The 20345-nt window shown below is 56.2% G+C and overlaps 2 protein-coding genes across 3 annotated transcripts in view; one reads left to right on the forward strand and one right to left on the reverse strand.

Annotated features, from left to right (window-relative positions):
- Window positions 1–11123, reverse strand: part of RXRG (retinoid X receptor gamma) — a 112097-nt gene extending 100974 nt beyond the window's left edge. The window contains exon 1 of one of the 2 annotated variants that reach the window (XM_037035315.1): window positions 11076–11123. The gene's annotated coding sequence lies outside the window, so the exon portion shown is untranslated. Of the gene's footprint in view, window positions 1–6418; window positions 6973–11075 lie in introns of those variants that run through there. The other variant, XM_037035313.1, reaches the window with a different exon arrangement.
- On the forward strand, window positions 5762–19506 carry MGST3 (microsomal glutathione S-transferase 3). The gene is made up of 6 exons (XM_037035317.1): window positions 5762–5870; window positions 15788–15911; window positions 16821–16894; window positions 17649–17706; window positions 18403–18475; window positions 19323–19506. The coding sequence occupies exons 2-6, from the start codon at window positions 15795–15797 to the stop codon at window positions 19457–19459; spliced, it is 459 nt and encodes a 152-aa protein (XP_036891212.1). The 5' UTR covers window positions 5762–5870; window positions 15788–15794; the 3' UTR covers window positions 19460–19506.
- The last annotated feature ends 839 nt before the right edge of the window (window positions 19507–20345 follow it).

Genomic DNA, 20345 nt, shown 5'->3' on the forward strand with positions numbered 1-20345 from the left:
TGCGCTGCCTTCGTCTCGACCACTGGTCATTTGGTGGTTAGGCTGGGACTGGGAGCAGCGTGCACCGGCGCCCTCAGACCGCCTGTCCGGAAAACTCCGCCACCCCCGTCTACTTGGCCTCCAGGAACGGGGCTGGGCGCAGGCAGACACCGGTTCCCCCTGACAGCCCGCAGGGCACCCCGACTCATTCTCATTCCTGCCCCTCCTCTCAGCAACATTACCTGTCCTTCCATGCCCTCCAGCTGGCATGGTAAGACTGCTTCTGGTAATTCTCGGCTGTGTTTTTAAGGACGTGTGTGGGTCAGGCAGAGAGCCGAGGGTACAAAGTCCCCAGCCCCTGCTCCTCGGGGCCTCCAGCCCCAGGTTCCCCAGGATGCGGTGATGGGCCCTGTTGGTGGGAGGGGCACCAACACTCTCACTTTAGACCGGCCGGGAAAGAAGGTTCCTGAAACTGGTGTTGCCGCCCTTGGGTTTCCACCAGCTCCCCGAGGGATGGCTTGGTGGGAGGGCGAGGGAGATTCACGGATCGGGAGAGCAAGGCCGGGTGAGGGCGCCTCACCTACACCCTGCAGGCGCCTTTCCAGGCCTTGCACGCCCGTGTTGGCATTAATTGGCCAGATGTCTCTTTGGCAACGCCCGCAGGGGTGGCGTTGGCCACCTGTGGCCCTGTGACAGCAGCACCTCCTGACCCCCCCCCCCCCCGGGAGGCTTCACCAAGGCCGTCACAGCCGCTATGCTGCCTTACCCGGGAGGCATGCCCGGGGCCCCTCTTGCTTGCAACTCAGGGCCTCAGCAGGCTCCCCCTCTGAGGAGCCACTTGGTACGACCCACCCATCACCCGGTAGCAGGCTGTTTTCACCAACAAGCCACCCGCCCAGTTCACAGGTGCTTCCATGGGACTGACAGACAGTCCTTGTCACACCTCCCACCATGGGCATGACCCCCCAGTGAGCACAGCAGACGCCTCCTGAGGTGAGACCACCGCCCCCTCTGAGCACCAGGAGGGCCTGGCCATGTCCAGGTCAGAACTTGTGGAGGCCAAGTACAGAGCCTTGGGGGCACGTCAGAAAAGATTTGTGGTCCCAAGCCTGGCAGATAGCTGTCCCGCAAGGAGGTGCACAGACGGGAAGGGGAGGGGGGGAGGGGGGTGAACGCCACTGTCACAGCACAGAGTCCAGCAGCAATGTCTGAGAGTGACATCCAGAAGTATGGGAGCAAACACGCGACACACAGAGATGAGGAGGCACCACCTGAGAACCCTCGACAGGGTCCCAGGCAGCCGGCAGGACCAGGTGGGCCTGGGAGCGGGGCCTGTGCCAGGACTGCATGAATGGACACGCCGGAACTCAGAGGGGCGGTCGCCATCCAAGTAGTGCAAATGAGCCGCGCTGTGCGATTTCAAGACCTCCGTTCTTTCCCGAAAACGGAGCCAAACAGAGCCGTCTGCTGAGGGTGGAGGACAGCCTGAGTCATACCACACCTGTTCTCCTTTGGACCCAAGTCAGTCCACCTCCTCCCCCAGCCGCTGATCCCCCCGAGGCCTGCAGCTGGCTTACACTGGAACTACTTAACTAAGGACAAACTAACCCAGGCATCGCGTACACTATCGTTTTAAATGAGATCAGACTTTGCCACAAGATATGGGCCCTACCTACTGTATGCTGCCCTGCTGAACTTGAAGTTTTGTGAGCGTATGGGGCACTTTTTCTCAACCAAGCATCACAGGACTTGTGCCAAGTGGCCACACCTACACCACCTCCCCCACAACCTGGCTCAAAGGTCCCCAGGGCCGCGCCCTGTGCGCAGGGTGAGGCTCAGGCTCAGACTGCAGGGTAAGGAAAAGGGAATGTTTGCTTAGTAAAACCCAGGCAGGAGCAAAATTCAAAAGTTTGTATACGGGAGAAAAATAAGTAGACATCACTGAAATAAAAAGAATTTAAAAAAAGCAGACCCCAATACAAATGGCATTTGAGTCCACAGCGAAGGCGACATTCAAACAGGAAAGAAAACACGAACCCACGGACATGCTCTTGGGAGTAGGAAGCTCAGTTCCTAACGCAGGCCCTCCGTCTGGTGCCTCAGAGGTTTCCATACAAATCACAGTTTACCATGTGTCAAGGAAGCTAAACCACATTTCAAAAAGGATGCATGAGTGAAGGTGGAAAAGACCTGCTGAGAAAGAATAGAAAACCAGTCAATTCAAACACAATTTTTTTCTCTGTAGCTTGAGAGTTAAAACAAAACCCCAAACCAGTGGCAAATGAAAAAGAGATTTACAACCTCCTTGGCCAGTGAGCCGCTTGCAGAAGTTGAGGGAAAGGACCATCTGATATGAAAACAGGTGACAGGTGAGCAGGAACAGTGTTCACCGAAAAAATAAAATCAGCTGTTAAATACAGATGAATACATAGTGAAACTTCCTAATAATTGGATAAGTGCAAATCAAAACAAAAATGAGACCCATGTACAACTGACGACCCTTTGAAGGTGATGGGGTTGGAGAGCCCTGGGGGGTGCTCTGGGCTGTGCCCATGGGCTCTGGGGGAGGAAAGTCTGATGAGGACTGACGTTTACAATGCCTAGACTTAGCATCCCACTAATGAGGACATATGAATATATCTAGAGAATCTTGTCAAGACATTCTGTGAGGTGGGTTTCTTACAGCTTTTGTAATAACAAAGGTTGGAAGGAAAAAGAAAAAACTAAATCGACCATCAGCAAGAAACTTATAAAACATCATTTAATAGTCCGATGACACCAAGTGCTGGCTGCTGAGCAAGGGGAGGCCGCTCTGCTGCCCTGGGGGCGGGGGGGGGGGACCACCCGGTGAAACTGACACAGCCCATCCCAGTCCTAGAAACGTACCTTTAAACTGGGTGCACATACACCAAAAGGCATTTATGAGCGTGTTCGTTTGTCAAAGCATATTTCTACAAGAGACCCAAATGGAAACAATCCAAACGTCCAACATGAGAATGGACTTTTTAAGTGTGATTTAGTACAATGGAATAGTACAATGAAAATGAACTCAGCAACACGCTACAAAATAATGAATCTCATAAACCTAACATTGAGCAAAAGAGGCAAGAAATAACAAATTTCCAGTACGATTCCATTGGAAGAGCCCATAAACAAAAATAACTATCTTATTTAGAAACACATCCACAGATAGTAAAAAAAAAAATTAAATGCAAGGAAACTATAACCCCAGGATAGTCAGGATAGAGGGACTCCTAGCAGGCAGGGCTGAGGCTGCAGGTGACTAGGGTCCGCCGGGGGCCTCCGCCCATTTCTGATGGGGTGGAATGGAAACTCATGCTTCAGAGTCTAGACTTCATCCTGAAGGCGCTGCTCAGCCACCAAACAGGTCAGCTTTAGAGCGGGAGCTGTGGGTGTGGGCAAGGGACTTTGCAAGAGAAGCCAGTTAAGACACCACTGTGTGTGTCCAGGTCAGTCCTAAACGAAAGCAGAGGAATTAGCGAGACCACTCCAAGGCGCCATCAACAAGAATCAGTAGTAACAGCAGCTTTTATTAAGCACCTACTGTGGACCCTGACTGCGTGCTATCTTCACAACAGCCGGGCAAAATACACGTTTAATGGACAAATTTTGCAGGTAAAAAAGACCACAGGATGCGAACCAGACAATCGCGGTTCGATTCCCAGTCAGGGCACATGCCTGGGTTGCAGGCCAGTTCCCTGCAGGCCAACGCCCAGCAGGGGACGCACGAAGGGTAACCATACATTGATGTTTCTCTCCTCTCTCCTTCCCTTCCTCTCCAAAGATAAATAAATAAAATATTTTATAAAAAATTAAAAAAAAAGACCACAGGAGTTTCAGAGAGGTTACATTATTCCCCGCAGAATCACGCAGCTACAAAATGGCTAGTCTGAAGTGTCCCTGCAGGACCGAGTCCCAGGCCCAAGGAGTGAGGGACCAGAGCCAGGCCCTGTCTCTGGCAGAGGCAGTGACATAGTCTCTGCCCTCTGCCAAATACATGAGGTGGCCCCACAAGCATCAGAGAGGGACTCTGGCTCGCCTGGTGCATAGGATGCTACTTGCAAGGCTGCGGGACTATCAGGGTCAGTGGTCGCTAGAGGTGCAGGCTTCACAGAAAGGTCTGGAATCCAGGGAGTTCCAGACAGCTAGGCAAAGGATGCCCTGTTCATGCATCCATGTAACAAGCAATGATTGAGTGCTAGCTGTATGCCAGGCCCTGCACAGAACTGGGATACAGCGGCAAATAGACCATATCACCCCCTTCAACTTTCCCTGGATGGCGGCAGCCAGATCATAAACCAGTGACTTCAGTGAGTCCCCTAATAGGTCACATGGTACAAACTAAAGCAAAGAAGGAGAGAGAAGTGACTCAAGGTAAATGTTGCAGTTTCCAATGCTCGATTCTGGGGTCAAAGAAGAAACACTGGGAAGGAGGGGCCAGAATTCTCAAGCAGATTCAGAGTCTGATGACAGCCTTGGCCCACGGTGCTCTCGGTGGTCTCTTACCAGGGCGCTAATCCCATTCACGGGGGCCCCACCTTCAGGACTAATCACCTCCTCCCAAAGACCGCACTTCTAAATGTCACCATACTGGGGATTAAGTTTCAAGATATGAAGAGAGGGCACCTGGTCTATAACAGCAAGTGGGGGAGGGGGATCTCCCTCCATAAGGAAAGAATGCTCTCCTATTTTCTCCCTTTCCACGTTCAATAAAGCAAGACCTTTCCAAGCAGTGTGCCAGAACCCTGAAATATGTAAGGCCTTCTTGCACCTAAGAAGTTGAAAGCGTGAGATGCTTGGAAGTTGCTGAAGCGACGACATTAGACATTTTACGAGCCCTCGCCAGGCTTCCGCATGTACGGGTATGCCAGCCCAGCAAACCCGGCCCCACACGCAGCCCGCAGCCCTCTGAGATCTGGAGCCCTGCCTCTCGCATCTCCGCTTGGAATCCTTTGGCTCCCAGGCGCTAGAAGGGGGCCAGCACCCACAGGGGGCCAGAGGTGGCGCCCTGGCAGCAGGTGGGGGTCGGGTCAGAGCAAAGGGGCGAGCCGAATTCACAGCATCAGGGCGAGTCTCGAGTCCTGCTCCTGCGACCGCGCTCGCCGCCAAGCTGCCCGCTACGGGATTCCACGGGCAACTGTGCTCCACAGGCAACTGGGGCCCGGTGCACGCGATCGGAGGTCTGTGGTCCCTGAGGCCACGCAGCCGGTTCCGGAAAAGAGAACAGCGAGGGGGTGGGCAGGCAGTGCCGACCAGGCAGCGTGGGCGGATGCAGCCACCAAGCAGCAGAGCTCAGCTCGGGCTCTCGACAACGGTGACTAACAGGAACCCTTACTAACCGAGGCACACCCCTACACCCCTTCCCTCGGCCAAAGCAGCAGCTTGGAACAACACGCACGTGCCACACCAACCCCACCCCCATCGGGTGCGCCCCTACTTCCGCGCACGCGCAGTACCAGCCTGCGCCTCGCCCAGACGCAAGCTACGGTGGCTGTGGTGGGAACAAACTACTTACGTGCAACCGTTCTGCAAACCCAATCCGGAGAGCGTGAACTGGCAGGGCCACAGTGGAAAAGCAGCTACTAAGGCATTTGTGGGTGGGAATAAATAAATAAATTTGGGAGTGGAAGGGGTAAATCAATGGACGGCCGTGAGGAGCGAGAATTTCAGTCTCTGGTTCACAAGGCGGAGCCTGGAGCTGTCATTCAAAGGAGCAAAAGAACCCTCGCCTTGGAGGCGGGGCCTCGCGCGGCCCTGGGGGCAGGCGGGGCCTTCTCGAGCCACGCCCCATCCTGCCGGAGGCCTTGGGCGCTGCATCCACACTTCGCGGCGCACCTGGGGTCTGAACCAGCGCTTCCGAGGTGACCCAGGTGAGTGCACGCCGCGGGGCGCGCCGGCCCTCAGGGGCACTTCAGCCCCTGCTCTGGGCACTGCCCATAACTGTCATCCCGAGCTGAATAGGGACTCGCCCTCTCTTCCTCTTCCTGTCTGTAGATTCCTTTCTACCTTTCCATCATCCCCTTCGCCCTCTACCTTCCCTGCACCCTTCCAGGATGGAGTGGGTTTGTGGCATCTAACCTGGGCCTGGCCTTGCCATCGGCAACTCACGGAGATTCTCAAGGTCAACCCTCCCGAAGTCCCTCTTTCCCTCTCCTCTTGTCCTCCCACCGTGCTTCCCGAGCGCACACGACCTTGCCGGCCGCAGCCCTGCTGCAGAGGATGGGCGGCCAGGCACAGCTGGGCAGTGGGCCCACCGGTAGCTCCATGCTTAAAGCGGCCTGGAGCGCAGCGCCCGCTGCAGATGGCTGTGTGGCTAGGGACCTTCCGAGAGTCCCCAGAGCATCGTGTTTGTTTTCCTCCTGCTGCGCAGAAACGTTTGTCAGTTTGCACTGGAACCTTAAAGGGGGGCATTTCCTACCTCAGCCTTAGAGCAGGAACTGTGCGCTGCAGGAGGCGGAATCCTCATTTACAGTTCTGCCTTGGATTTCTGTCAACTTCCCGCCTGTCTGGTGGCGCTGCGGGGCGGTGGAAGGGGCTGGAGACTCCCTGGTGAGTCATCCGCGAGTTGTGGCTTCAGCTAATTCTTTCCTCGGGAGTCACGAGGTTATGAGCTACATTGTAGCGTAGGGGACAAGTGTGGGAAAGGAGATGAAGGCGAAGCGGAGGCAGGAGGCTGGGTAGGAGAGCGGGTGGGGCGCCCTGGATGAAGGACTTTTCTGCTCTGCAGATGTGCCAGGGAGCTAGGCGTGGTCACGCAGGGCTGCTGCCACCCGGTGTAGCTTCTTCTGTGCCTGGGGGCCAGAGCAGGGCTTCTCTTGGGGTCTCTCAGGTCACTGCAGGCTTGCGGTCTGGAGAGGCTCCCACGGGGGTGTTGGTCAGAGTTACAGGCACTGTTTTATTTGGTTAGTGAATTCAGTTCATTGAGTGTACTTCCATGAACCTGGCTCATGACTACCTGAGGAGGATGGAGAATGTTTCTCCTCCCAGGAGTGAAATGTCAGGGGGTTCAACAAAACTAACATCTAAATCCAAACAAATACTTCCCAACCCCTTGGAAGACGTGTTAAGCTTCGCATCTGACACAGTGTTACAGAAATAGAAAACTTTGTCAAGCATCTTCCCCAACTCATGTTACTAAATATAAAACGGCTCTGGCTAGTAGAGAGAGAGACACGGTGGCTAGCCCTAGAAACTGCACCCCAGTCTTCCTTACAGGAAGGGACAAACTGGAGAAGGGCAATGTTCCCGCATTTTGAAGTCCTCCTGCTGGCCTAGCCCTCCAGGGAGAGGTCACCGAAGGCAACCTCCTAAGTGGACGACAGTGTGTGGACTGAGTGCCCGTAAAAGAAGGGCTTCCACCCATGATCCAGGGAAGCTTTAAACAGCCCCTGAACCATCTGGAATGACGTGGGTGGCACATCAGTCTGTCAGAGAGTCACTCGGTGCCCACTGTGCCGCTGACTGCGTTTAAATACACTGTTCCCCACATCCGTCTGTAAACATTCTGAAGCCATATTCAGAACCCCATTGCCAACCTCATCTGCCCGTGAACCGTTTTGCGTTTTCAAGGCAGTATTTGTTTAAAAGGACATAGACTGCTACAGTCTTTGCAGCTGATTTATGGATCCTTGTTATGAGTTTTCCATCCTCCTGGAAAGAAGGACTTAGCGGTTACCCGGTAGGTGGCTGCCTTGTAAAACAGAATTCCCGAGATTCCCCGCACTCTCTCCCACAGGTGGGGAGTGTGGGAGAGGAGCAGTGAGGGGACAGGGCAGGTGTGTGCCTTCCAAATGCGTCTGCAAAATGCCTTTAAGGATTTCAGCGTTTGGAATCTTCGGTTTCCCCCAAGTCCTTTCTAGAGCTGATCTGTTTATTAGCTGGGAGTCAGATTCTAATATTTTGGTGCCTTGGAACGCTTTTTAAAATAAGCGATGCTTTCTCTCTCCAGCCTCGGAAACGGGAATGGCTGGCACAGACAGACTCCTGTCCTGGGTGCAAGCCAGTGGGCCTGGTGGTCCCTTCCTTCCCAGGGGCTGGTGCCCTGGTGGGGACCCTGCAGCTGCTAGGACTTGACTGCCATCAGTCGTGTTTCTTGTGACGGAAAATGCAGTGGTGTCGGCGTGACCCATTTGAGATGCCGTTTTCCCTCTTCTGGAAATCAGGGTCCTGCTTCCCCGTGATCCTCGGTGCCTGTCTATTGCCAGTAAGGGACAGGTCACAAAAACGGGGTGCCCGTCCCTGTGCAGCTGTCTCCTTGCAGACCTGGGCACTGGAGAGGCAGGGGGGCGCCCCTCCCTGCCTGTGATCGCTCCTCGTTTGTTGTACTGCGATGCCGGCACTCGTTTTTTCTTAAACAGTTCCTTTTTGGACCTTTTCCCAAGGGTTTTTCTTTTTTTTTATTTAATTTTATTTTTTTTAATATATTTTATTGATTAAACCATTACAGTTGTCTTATTCCCCCCTTCATTCCCCTCCACCCTGCACACCCCCTCCCTCACCATCCCCCCCTTTAGTTTATGACCACATGTCTCAAGTTCTTTAGATTCTATATTTCCCCTACTATTCTCGCCCTCTCCCCTATTTTTTACCTACCGTCTATGCTACTTATTCTCTGTACCTTTTACCCCCTTCTCCTCCTCCCACTCCCCTGTTGCTAACCCTCCATGTGATCTTCATTTCTATGGTTCCGCTCCTGATCTAGCTGTCCTCTTGCTTTGCTTTTGTTTTAGGTGTGGTTGTTATAACTGCGAGTTTGCTGTCCTTTCACTGTTCATATTTTTTATCTTCTTTTTCTTAGATAAGTCCCTTTAACATTTCATATAATAAGGGCTTGGTGTTAATGAGCTCCTTGAACTTGACCTTATCTGAGAAGCACTTTATCGGCCCTTCCATTCAAAATGAAAGCCAAGGGTTTTTCTTTCTTCCCCTGAGCAAGATCTCAGGCTTTAATCGGTCACTGATTTCGAGTTAATGATTAGCCTTCTGTTCTTGCTGCCATTGAACTCCAGAGAGCGGGTGTGGTCAACGTTGGCTCCAGCCTGCAAGGCCACTAGGACTGAGGGCACAGACCCTGCCCCCGAGGGCCTAGCTGTGAGCCCTGCTGTGTGACCTTGGCCGACAGAGCAACCTCCCCGATGCTGTTTCCTGCTCTGCAGCAGGCAGACAGTGACCTCTTGGGGCCGCTCTGAGGGCTTCCCGAGTTAAGATGGGCGAGCCCCTTGGGACAGCGGTTGGCAGGCGGTACACAATAAACGTGCTGGTGATGAATGTCACGGGTGAAAGTCACTGATCACTCCGATCGCCCTTCCCCCTGTCCACTCCCCACCCTGACACGCTGGTCTCCTTTCTTTGTTGTCCATGCTGCGGGCCTGCCGTGCTGAGAGAACACGTGTTCTCTCCCACGTGTCCGGTCTCTGTGCTGCAGTCTGTCCCCTCCTGTTTCACCGCCCTCCATGCTCTGTCCCTCCACACTTGTCTGTGTCCTTCTTTCCCCATCAGGAGTGCCACCGTGGCCCCTCCCGTGGAGCACAGTGTCCAGTATGGGGTGTAAGGCTGTGTCCGGGGAGGGAAGGAGTCATTCTGGGCTGTGAGGTGGCAGGTGAGGGCGACAGGCAAGCAGTCCCCATCGGTGAATGGTCTGTCCGGCGGTGACTTGAACAGGTCAAGCCCCGTTGAAGGAATCGCTGGGAATTTTATTTTCTTCTGCGTCCTGCGGCTTCTTCCCATTCTCTCCCTGCCTCTGAGCTTGCTGCCCTCAGACCCTGGAGCATATTCTGTGGCCTGTCCCCGGTGTCACACCTCCCGGGAGGACAGGCTCCAGAGGGCCCAGCGTGACCCCGGGGGCATCTAAGTGAGATGTCACCACATCAAGGAAACTCCTGCCCCTTTGTGTCAAGAGCTGTTCGGGTCCAAAGTCTGTCTGGGAAAGTGCCCTCACACCAGCAAAGGACCTGGGCCCTGTTCCATCCTGCTGCGTGTCTCCTCTCCCCAGGCCCCGACGAGTGGGAGCCCCAACTTCCCAGAGGCCAGACACGCAGTTCCACACGGACACATGACACCGAGCTCACGCTCTGGAGAGGGGCAGCAGGGAGTTAGCCTCCCTGGGCTGAACAGGGTCGGTCCAGACGGCCTGCTGACCGGGAAGCGGCGCCCAGACCAGAGCATCCTGCCGCCCCCTTCCCGCTCCCCCCCGCCCCCCGCCCCTGCAGAGCAGGAATGAACTCACAGCCCCCCACCCCCCGAGGGTCAGGATTCAAACAACATTAAAACCTGAATCCTTTCCACAGCCAAGTGGAGGCTGTTTAAGTGCACAGCTGGACACATTTGGACCACAGCAGAGTCATCTCTGAAAGGGTCAGACCTCCCTCCTCCTGACTTGCACCTGTGCCCCGCCCCCGCCCCCCACAAAGAGCAAGTCCCCCGAAAACTCACAGGAGCGAGCTGGCGGTCCCGCTGGACCCTTAAACAGCCCTTTCGTTTGCAGTGGTGTGGCCGATTGCCCAGAATGTCAGGCAACCCTGATCCATGGTCCAAAAGCGACAGTCTCAGGCCATGCTTGGCGTAACAGGCCTCACTTTGGGGGACATGAGAAGCCTTGAACTCTGACTCACTCTGACTCACTCGACGGGTGGGGATGTGTGATCCAGGGAGTGACAGTGACCACGAAGAGGGAACCGGGAACCGAGTGGCTATCACAGGTGAGACTGATGAGCTCAAGCCCCCAGAAGGTGCAGGGCCGTCCGACCCACCTGTTTGGTGCGGTCCTGTCCGTGGGGAGAACTGCCTCTGGTCTCCTTGCCCCATTGAGTTCTGGGGCAGGTGAAGCAGCCCACTGATCGGTGTGAAACCAGGGCATGCACACTCGTGGGCCGAGGTGTGCCCGTGAGGGTGGGTTAGGAGCAAAGGCTTCCCAAGGCAGGGGAAGGACGTGCCCGGGTGGTGTCGGGGGACTGGGCAGTGGGCTCAGGAGGCGGGCCTGCACTTTAGCATCCTTCCACCTTCCGCCTTTGCCCTTCCCTACAAGCTGCTCTCGCAGGTCCCGTCACCAAAGCCAAGGGCATCCTTAGTCTGCTCACATGTCTCAGCCGAGACCACTTCTTCCGTGTCAGAACTCCTTCCCTTCTGCCCAGGGTCCATGCCCCCATCCCAGTCCCTGGAGGGAGAAGCAAGAACAGCTGACCATCATCACATGGCCCTAAAGCCCTGCGTGATCGGGACAGACCCTCTAACCCGATGTCCTGCTGTTCCCACCACTCGCTGGGGCCCGCCATGCCCCTGGCGGCCGCCTTTCCGGCCTTGAGTGTGCAGGGCTGCCCTGAGCCAGGGCCTCTGTACTGGCGGCCCCAGTCGGAGCATTCTTTCCCCGGGATGTGGGGCGGGTTGGGTTTTTGTGTTCGTTGTCTGTCTTTCGTCATCTCGGGAATGGCAGTGCCTCGCAGACAGGGACCCCATCTTGCTCACAGTGTCCCCCCCGCCCTAAACCAGGCCTGGCAGAGAACAGGCGCTCCGCATAGCACGGTGGAATGAAGGAATCCGGGGCTCTTGGACGAGGCGGGCTGTCCATGCCAGGAAACCCACTCCCCTCGGGACCCTGAGTAGACCAGCCCTCAGGCAGATCTGAACCCATTCCAAACCACATCAGAACTCACGTCTAAGTAAAAGCTGTTGGTGGGCAGAGAACGCCGTGCCTTATGAGCGAGGGCACACTTCCCACATCTCCATGGGCACACACACGTGTCAGCGCCCTCACCCCGGTCCACACTGTCTGCATTGGGACAGGACGTACCAAGCATCTGTACCTAGTTTACGTCACTGAATTCCTCCAACCGTCCTGCGGCAGTCACGGTCAGTAGTGTCTCATTTGTAGAGAAACTCGGTGGCTTCCCCCGGCTCACCGAGGTCACGTGTGGACACAGGGCCAGCTCAGAATTCTCGCTGTCTCGTCTCCCAACACTTCCCCCACCGGAGAGGGCAGGGCGCATCAGCCACGTATTCTGGGAGTGAGGCACGTATTCTGCTGGGAGTGAGGCATCCCCCGGGGCATCCCTCCTCTTAACTCCATGACACTCTCAAGTGCACTGTTTTGACCCCTCTCCAGATGGCCAGGAACCTGCTGGTGTGAAGCCCACAGGCACCTCCTCAGAAACGCCCCCTGCCTTTCCCCAACCCGCGTGGTTTCCTTTCTGTGGGGGCTTTCTGGGCTCAGCTTCTGACCGTCACTGTGATGGGAAAATCTGGAATTGGCTGCCTGCTGCCTACTTTCTGCTCCTCCGACTAGAAGCGAGCCGCATGAGGGCGGGGGCCCGAGTCTGCCTGTGACCCCCGTCGCCTGCAGCCCCGGCCCAGTGAGTGGCACATAGGTAGGCACAGGTAAACGAGAACAGGTGAATGTGCACACACAAGTCCCTGCCAGGGACGGGCCGAATGGACGCATTTGGCTTTTTCTTCCCTGAGTCAGCACTGGTAAGATGCAGCCTCTTACATATCCCTGATTTTCAGATGGTAGATTTGGACGCGGTTGGCTGCTTGGAGTTCAGAAAATGAGGGGAACACACACAAGCTTCGTTTGCCACTTTAAAATAGCAGTTCTAAATGATGAGCGCCTGAATGCACACCCATTATCACTTATTCAAACATCCCGTTTTGTAACCGAATCAGGGCCAAGCCCCAGGCAGCAGAGCACCGGTGCACGGAACATAACCCGACGGGGATCGCTGATGAGCGCCCGCTGGGTGGGGTGCAGGCTCCGCCTCCACCTGCTCCTCACGCCCACAGGCGGGGACGCGCACCCTTAGTATCTCCACTGAATACTCGGGGAGGCAGGCAGCTGAAAGACGGCAACTTTTCCCAGGACACAGCTAGGAGGTATGGGGGCCAGGTTCTGACTCAGAACTTTGGACCCCCAGAGAGCGTTCTCGCTGCACAACGCCAGTGACCGCGGAGTGGGCGTTAGGACCCGACCCTGGTGCCATCCACTCACTGCCTGTTCCCGTCCCCTCCTTGTCAACTATGGCCAGGCCATCTTTATATAACTTTCTGGGTAGCTATTGGCTCCTTTTGGAAATTATGGGAGAGTGTACAAAGGAAAAATCTATGATTCAGCCATCGAGAAATGAGTAGGCTATGGCTTTGCTATTTTCTTCTTTTCTGTCGCTGAGAAAACCAAGACTGTAGGACGCATACATACATACATACATGTTCTTCTCTACCTCGCATGGGACCAGTTAACCGTGTCGACATTTTTGTCGCATCATTCACGTAGTCCTTTTTGCTTGGCCGTCTGTACTATTTCTGTGTCCGCGATGATAAATAGTGCTGGGGTGAAGGTCTTTGAACCAGCTAGGTTCCCGAAGGAATAACCAGGTGGGAGGTAAGAACAACATCAGGAGTATTACCGGCCCCCTGCCAGGCTGTCCCGCCCCCTCCACCCCTGCACCCCCACAGTGTGTACTGACACACACTGGACACGGTCACAAAGCAGGGGGGGCCGCCGTGAGTACGGGAAACAGTTTACTCTTATATTATTATTTATTCTTGTATGATTTCCCATATGAGCAAACCTGCACCTGCCCCACCCTGTGTGCCCCTAAACACACCGGTGTGTTTATACACACCGAGAGTTTTAGCGTGTGACCTGGAGCACGGTGAGGCGGCTCACGACCAAGTGGGGCGGGGAGAAGGGCAAGAGTCTGCACCGTGCAGCACGCTGAGTCCTCTGGGGGCTCCTGCACCGGCTGTGTGTCAGCACCATGTAGAGGACAGTCAGGGTGGAACCCCCCAGCACCAGCACCTTATCTGGGGGGCAGATAAAAGGGCTGCAGGGGACAGAGCAGGGTGTGCCGCCCGCAGGAGCCCCTGTGCCCGAGATAGGCAGGTGCCACTCATCAGCCTCTGGAGCCCGAGCCAGGAAGCTATCTGCGGGCTGGGGAGCTGGGCTCGGCTGTGGCTGCCAGGCGTGGCCCTGGGAGCTGAGCCAGCAGCCCCTGGGCCTGCTCCCAGACTGAGCTGCAAAGGCCAGTCTCCGTGGCCTGGGAAGTCCCTCCCTTCGCCCCGGGCTCCTAGGAAAAGGGGGATGCACATGATAAAGGTGTCCTGACCCCTGAGCGAATTAAGTCGACTGTTTCCCGCAAGGACGCGCCTCACCTGCCTTCTGTCCCTGCTGGACGTCTGTGTCCAGCAGGTCTCTGGGTTCTGACCTCCTCCTTCCAAATAGTGCAGCCATGGTCGCTGCCATTGTTTCCACAGGGACTTCCGAGGGGACCAAAAGGAAACTTCAGTAGGTGGGGGCTTCCTGTGTTCCCAGCACTGCCAGGCAAGGACAAGCATCCCCACAGCTGGAGGGCATCATTCCTGAAAGCCACCTGGAATGCCAAGTCGCTCCGGGGGTCCCCCAGGCATCCAGAGACACACCCCCCCTGCTTGGCACAGAGGGTGCCCGACAACACGCCCTCCTGTGGGGGCTCCCTGTCAACACGTGGCCTGTGGAGCAGGACCCCTCACGTGGTGGGGGCAGGGAGGCGTCGGGAGGGCTGTGCAGGCTTTGCCTCCACCCCTGTGCAGCTGGGTCTGTGGCTGCCGCAGGGAGGCCTTGGGGAGGGAGGCTGGGCTGTCTCCTCCCCCCTCCAAGTCCCCTCAAGGGCGATGCAGTCCTTTGCAAACCCTCCCTGTCACCTTAGCGAGGCGTGGGGAGAATGGTGGTCACTGGGTCTGACCTCCCGGACCGCGTTTCTGCTTTGGAAGAGGAGCGGAGTCACACCCCCTCGATTCTAGCTGTCGGTCTCTGGGCGCTCGCTCTCGCTTTCGAGGGTTCGTGGCCTGCAGCAGAAACACCCGCTCGGGGGGGCACTCGGTCCCGCCACTGGGATTCTCCCACCCCCCGCCCTTGCGCATCGGAAGAGCAGAGGTGAAGGACTGAGCCGCCAAATGCTAACGGTTTGCCTGGGCTCGTTGGACTTGGGGAAGATCCCTAAAACGCGCCCTGGTCTCATCTCTGCCCTCCTCCCGCTGGTGGGGGTTTGGGGGAGTGCAAGGGAACGGAGCTGGAAGGTGCTGGGCAGACACCCGGTGGCCGTCCCCACGCTGCCAGCCAGCCCGGTACCCTGTGCAGACGTTTGGTTCTGGAGGCTGACTCTCGACTTGGACACTTGGACCTAAACCCAATGTGCTTGGTGGTGCTGTTCTTAAACAGGCAGCTTGTCGTAAAGTGAGAGACAGCTTCATTCGAAATGGCCCCGTGGCTCAGATGTGCCAAATTCCAGGGACGTCAGGTGGCCCGGCTCAGGCGGTCCTTCTCAAAGGCGTTTAGAACACGGCGCACATTTCTATTCTGAGCTGACTTTCGACACTTTGAAAGTGACTCACCAGAAGGTGAGTAGGGGACGTGCCCACTCAGAGTGCGGCCTGTCTCCTTCCCCTCTGTGGCCATACAGGACGGCCCGGAGATGGGACCAGCAGGTGACCCCTGTGCTGAGGCTGGAGACAGCCCTTTCCCCTGTGTCCCCATCCCAGAGACAGGGGCGCGTGGACGCCCCTCGCGAGCAGCTCAGAAATTAGAAGCATCTCAAGAACGTCGCACTGATCCAAAGGGCTCAGCACAAAACGGAACAGACCGTGAACTTGCCGTGAATGCAGCATCTTTGGGAAATTTCTAAACTCCGTTGTGTGACATCCCACAGCCTCCCCCGCCACCTCTCCGAAGCATCGTTCACTTGCCTCTCTGACCTGCGGGGGGGTGTGCACTCCAGCCGCACCTGCCTCGGGCCTGCCTCACCTGTACTTTGTCCCCCAGCGTCGAGATGGCCGTCCTCTCCAAGGAATACGGGTTTGTGGTTCTGACCGGGGCTGCCAGCTTCATCATGGTCACCCACCTTGCCATCAACGTCTCCAAGGCCCGCAAGAAGTACAAGGTGGAGGTGAGTGGGGGCACACTGGCACTGTCATGGGCTTGCCCAGGGGAGAGCTTGTCTCCCATCCCAGAGGGACAAGTGAAGCTAGCTAGGGGTCCGCAGCGGCACCTGTCAGGAATTCCGCCCCTTTCCAGCAGGAAGACGGCGAGAATGCCAGGCCCCGCTGGGAGCGGTCCCTTCCTGGCTTCACTCGGTCTCTAATGCAGAAAGGCTGGTGGGCAGCAGGAGACCGGTCTGCCTTTGGCCACAGCTCTTTGCCAGGAGGGGTGTTCTTTTTCTAACAAGGGTTCCACGGCCACGTTGTTCCCTGTGTGGCCACCTCTGGTGATGCCCTGTGTCCCGGGCAGGGAGTGCGCGGTGCTGCCGTGAGCCTGGGCTGGCGCGCCGGGTATAGGGAGGAGGCCTCGGATGCCCCATCAGCCCAGGCTGGGCCAGGGGCGGTCACTGCGGTTGTCCCCCGCGAGCGCGTCCAGGCGTCCATTTCTGTTCAGCAGCCTGTGATCAGCCTCCCCAACTAGAGCTGCTTTTAATGTTTCATACCCGGTGTCTTGGTTTGTTTGTTTTTTTAATGGTCGTGTCCATTAAAATTCTCACACACTCAGTGTCCGCCCCCCAACGAAGGAGCCTCTTGCAAGGCCCAGGGCACCTGGCGACTCTGGGCAGGAGCTGTGTCCCTGGGTCGTCTTTGCAATGCGTGAGAAGCCCGGCAGCGACAGCGTTGCGCGAGCTGGCTCTGTCCCCGTCACCGGGTGCGGACAGGCCCCGATCAGATCTGCCTTTGGGGACCAGCCCCGGTCACTGCTGCACCGAGCGGACATTGATGGGGGGCCAGTGGGAGATGCGTGGGGGTGGAGTGGCTTCTGGCTGGTGGTTACCTGTCCTGACGTCTGACCAGCGCGCCCTCCGTGTCCGCAGTACCCCACCATGTACAGCTTGGACCCGGAGAACGGGCACCTCTTCAACTGCATCCAGCGAGCCCACCAGAACACGTGAGTGGGCCCTGCGGCACCTCCGCCCCTTGTGGAGGGAGTGCCTCCGTCTGCCCCGGCATTTAGTGCCCCGTTCATTTGTCAGAGTGATGGGAGCCATCATTAAAATGATCCTTTAAAAAAAACCTGTCAATACCCGAGGCTGGTGTGGCTCAGTGGATTGAGCACTCACTGGTCTGTGAACCAAAGGGTCGCCAGTTCGATTCCCAGTCAGGGCACACGCCTGGGTTGCAGGCCAGGTCCCCAGTAGGGGGCGCATGAGAAGCAACCACACATTGCTGTTTCTCTCCCTCTCCCTCCCTTCCCTTCTCTCTAAAAATAAATAAATAAAATATTTTATAAAAACTTGTAAGTGAACAGATTAAATGTTAAGCAAAGAGTGTCAGATGGTGGGTAGTCTGTTCAGGACTGCCCCTACTGCCACACTGATCTCTATGGAAACCCAGCACATCCCCCCCCTAAAGTGACATCGGGGTCTCCTGGCCCGGGGGGGAGGGGCCCCGAGCTCTGTAAGGGAGCCCACCCAAGTCACCAGGCCGTTCTCGTCAGCCATTAGAGGGCCAGGCCTCCACTCGGTTTCTCGGCCACCTCTGATCCCTGACACGGGGCAGGGCCTGGCCCCTCTCCCTCAGTCAGTGTTTGTTCATTTCCCTCTCGGGTGTCGAACTTGGCGCGTAGAGTAAAGGGCTCCCCACCCTACGTAAGCACACTTACAGGGGCACTTTTTTAACGAGTGCCCATCCATCTCTTGCAGGTTGGAAGTCTACCCCCCCTTCTTATTCTTCCTGGCTGTGGGCGGTGTGTACCACCCGGTAAGTTAGTCGGCGCTTTCGTCTGGGATACGAAGGATTTCAGCCGGGCACCCTGTGTTTAAAAGAATCTCCTTCAGTTACTTCCCACTGCGTTCTTTAAAGTGGGCAGACTTCCCCCAGGTTTTTTTTTTACAGATAAGGGGAAACGTGGTGGATACTCTGTAACTTTCTCAAGGTCAAAGGGATACAGGGTTGGAGAGTCAGAATTTGAACCCAGGTCTGACTCTAGAAGGCTTGTGTCCGTTACCGTTTTCCTTTGCATATTCATGCATTCGTGCGACACACACTCACTGGTCCCCTGAGATGACCCAGGCGGACCTGACTTGTAGGCACCTGCATGTATGACGCATCTGTTAGAGACGGGGTGGGCCTCGGGGTTGGTGGACACCAGTTACTTGCCTTTTGGGTCCTGCCTTGGACAGAAAGTGTCTCCCCGTAGCCGAGCTCTGACCAAGGGTCAGGTGTTCCCGCTCCTGGAACTAAACCTCCAGAGTCCCCTGGTCTGCACCAGCCGCCAGAAGCCAGGTCTGTAGTTCCCGACCCACCAAAGTGAGGACCCCCAGCCCCAGGAGTGAAATGATGGACTTTTGGCTAAAACGTGGTGCAGTTGGCCCTAGATGTCCATACCAAGCTGCCTGTCTCTTGAATGCAAACACTCACATCACAGGCCCCCCTCCATTTTTTTTTTTTTTTTAGAGAATAGCCTCGGGCTTGGGCTTGGCCTGGATTGTTGGACGCGTGCTTTACGCCTACGGCTACTACACAGGAGGTGAGTGGAGCAGACCCGGCCTGGGGAGGCGAACGGGCCCCAGTGTTACTGTTTCCCGCCCTGTCTGGGCTTTAAGGAAAGGCGTGTAGTGTAACCTGATGTCTGGGTGAAAGGCCCATACCTTCTTTCTGTTTACTAACCTGTGAATGGTAACAAAACTTACTGCTTTGATGGAGCAGTTTCTGTGCGTCAGTTGCTGTTCTAAGAACTTTGCAATATTACTATTAGAAACCTTCCACCAATCCCGTGATGTAGATAATATTTCCCTATTCTATAGATGAGGAAACTGAGGCTTAGGAAGATTAAGTAAGGCACTAGCCCTGGCTGGTGTGGCTCAGTGGATTGAGTGCCACCCTGCCAGCCGGTTCAATTCCCAGCCAGGGCACTGCCTGGGTTGCAGGCCAGTTCCCAGTGGGGGCCAGGTGAGAGGCAACTCCTGTCCCTCTCTTTCTCTCTCCCTTCCCCTCTCTCTAAGAGTAAATAAATCTTAAAAAGAAAGATTGAGCCCCTACCTAGGACCCAGAGCCACCATGTGGACACTGTGGGTTGGGGCAGAGGCAGAGGGTCCGCCTTCGGGGCCCACCCTGCTCGCAAACGTTTCCTGCCGCACTTAAATCTTCAGGGAAGAGGGGAGCACTGCCGAGGTCCCGGTTCGAAGCGGCCCCAGGTGTTATCCCGACCTTCTTCTAAGGTCCGAGCCACCCTGTCATGACACATTCCTTTGCATAAAGTGGGTTGACCAGGCCGTGGTGCCCCAGCCGACTCCCTGAGGGGACGTTCCATGGACGCCACAGGCGGCGTCAGTCCTGGAGCCTCCCGGTGACTCCGGCTTTCCCTTCTCTTGCAGAACCCAGCAAGCGGAACAGGGGCGCCCTGGGCTCCATCGCCCTCCTCGGCTTGATGGGCACGACCGTGTGCTCTGCCTTCCAGCACCTGGGCTGGGTTAAGACGGGCTTGGGCGGGGGGTCCAGATGCTGCAACTAGAGGAGGAGCCCTGGGGGGACTGGGGGGGTGCAGCGTTAAACACGCTCATGCCCTGCGAGTGACTGACGACTTTTAGTTCCAGTTCCTTTTTTTTCTAAATATAATAAAATTTATCTGGCATCAGCCTCATACGGAACCCTGACTCTGCGATTATTTCCTGTTGAGGGCCTGTTCCCAGGCGGCAACAGGGGCCAAGGGGCTGGGGCACGCTCGCCGGCTCCACCTTGCCCTGGAGGCCGGAAGACGTCTAACTGTGGTAACAGGCTCACGGCGTTTCTCACGGCTGCAGAACACGGGCTCCAGGGGGAAGGGCTTGTTCTCGTTAGGACCCACGATGGCTGGTACACAGGATGGTAACGAAGAGTTTTAAAAATGGTGATCCCTGGCTGGTGTGGCTCAGTGGACTGAGTGCCAGCCTGTGAACTGTGAGGTCTCTGGTTCGATTCCTGGTTGGGGCACATGCCTGGGTTGCGGGCCGGGTTCCCAGTTAGAGACATACAAGAGGCAGCCAATTGATGTGTCTGTCACACATGGGATGTTTCTCTCCCTCCCTTCCCCTCTCTCCACAAATAAGTAAAATCTTCTTTAAAAAATCAGTATAGAATATTGCTTCCATGGCCTAACAATTGAAGTCAGAGGTTAAATTGGAGGAGGAGGTGAAACTCGACAGATGAACGGAAGCGCCCACATTTGGGTCCAAAGACCGGGTTGTATCCGGGCACATGGGCACAGAGACACTTAGCGACTACACAGGAGGACTTACAGGTTCTGGTGGACTCAGGAGGGACAGGGCTGCCGGCTCCTCACATGAAAGTGGCCACAAGCAGCATCGATGGAACCGAAGGGCCCGGGTCTGTGCTGTGCAGCGTGGGAGCGGCCACGTGGG

Source organism: Sturnira hondurensis, unplaced genomic scaffold (genome assembly GCF_014824575.4).
Source record: "Sturnira hondurensis isolate 20B ecotype Veracruz unplaced genomic scaffold, ASM1482457v3 Scaffold0022215, whole genome shotgun sequence".
Lineage (NCBI taxonomy): Eukaryota > Metazoa > Chordata > Mammalia > Chiroptera > Phyllostomidae > Sturnira > Sturnira hondurensis.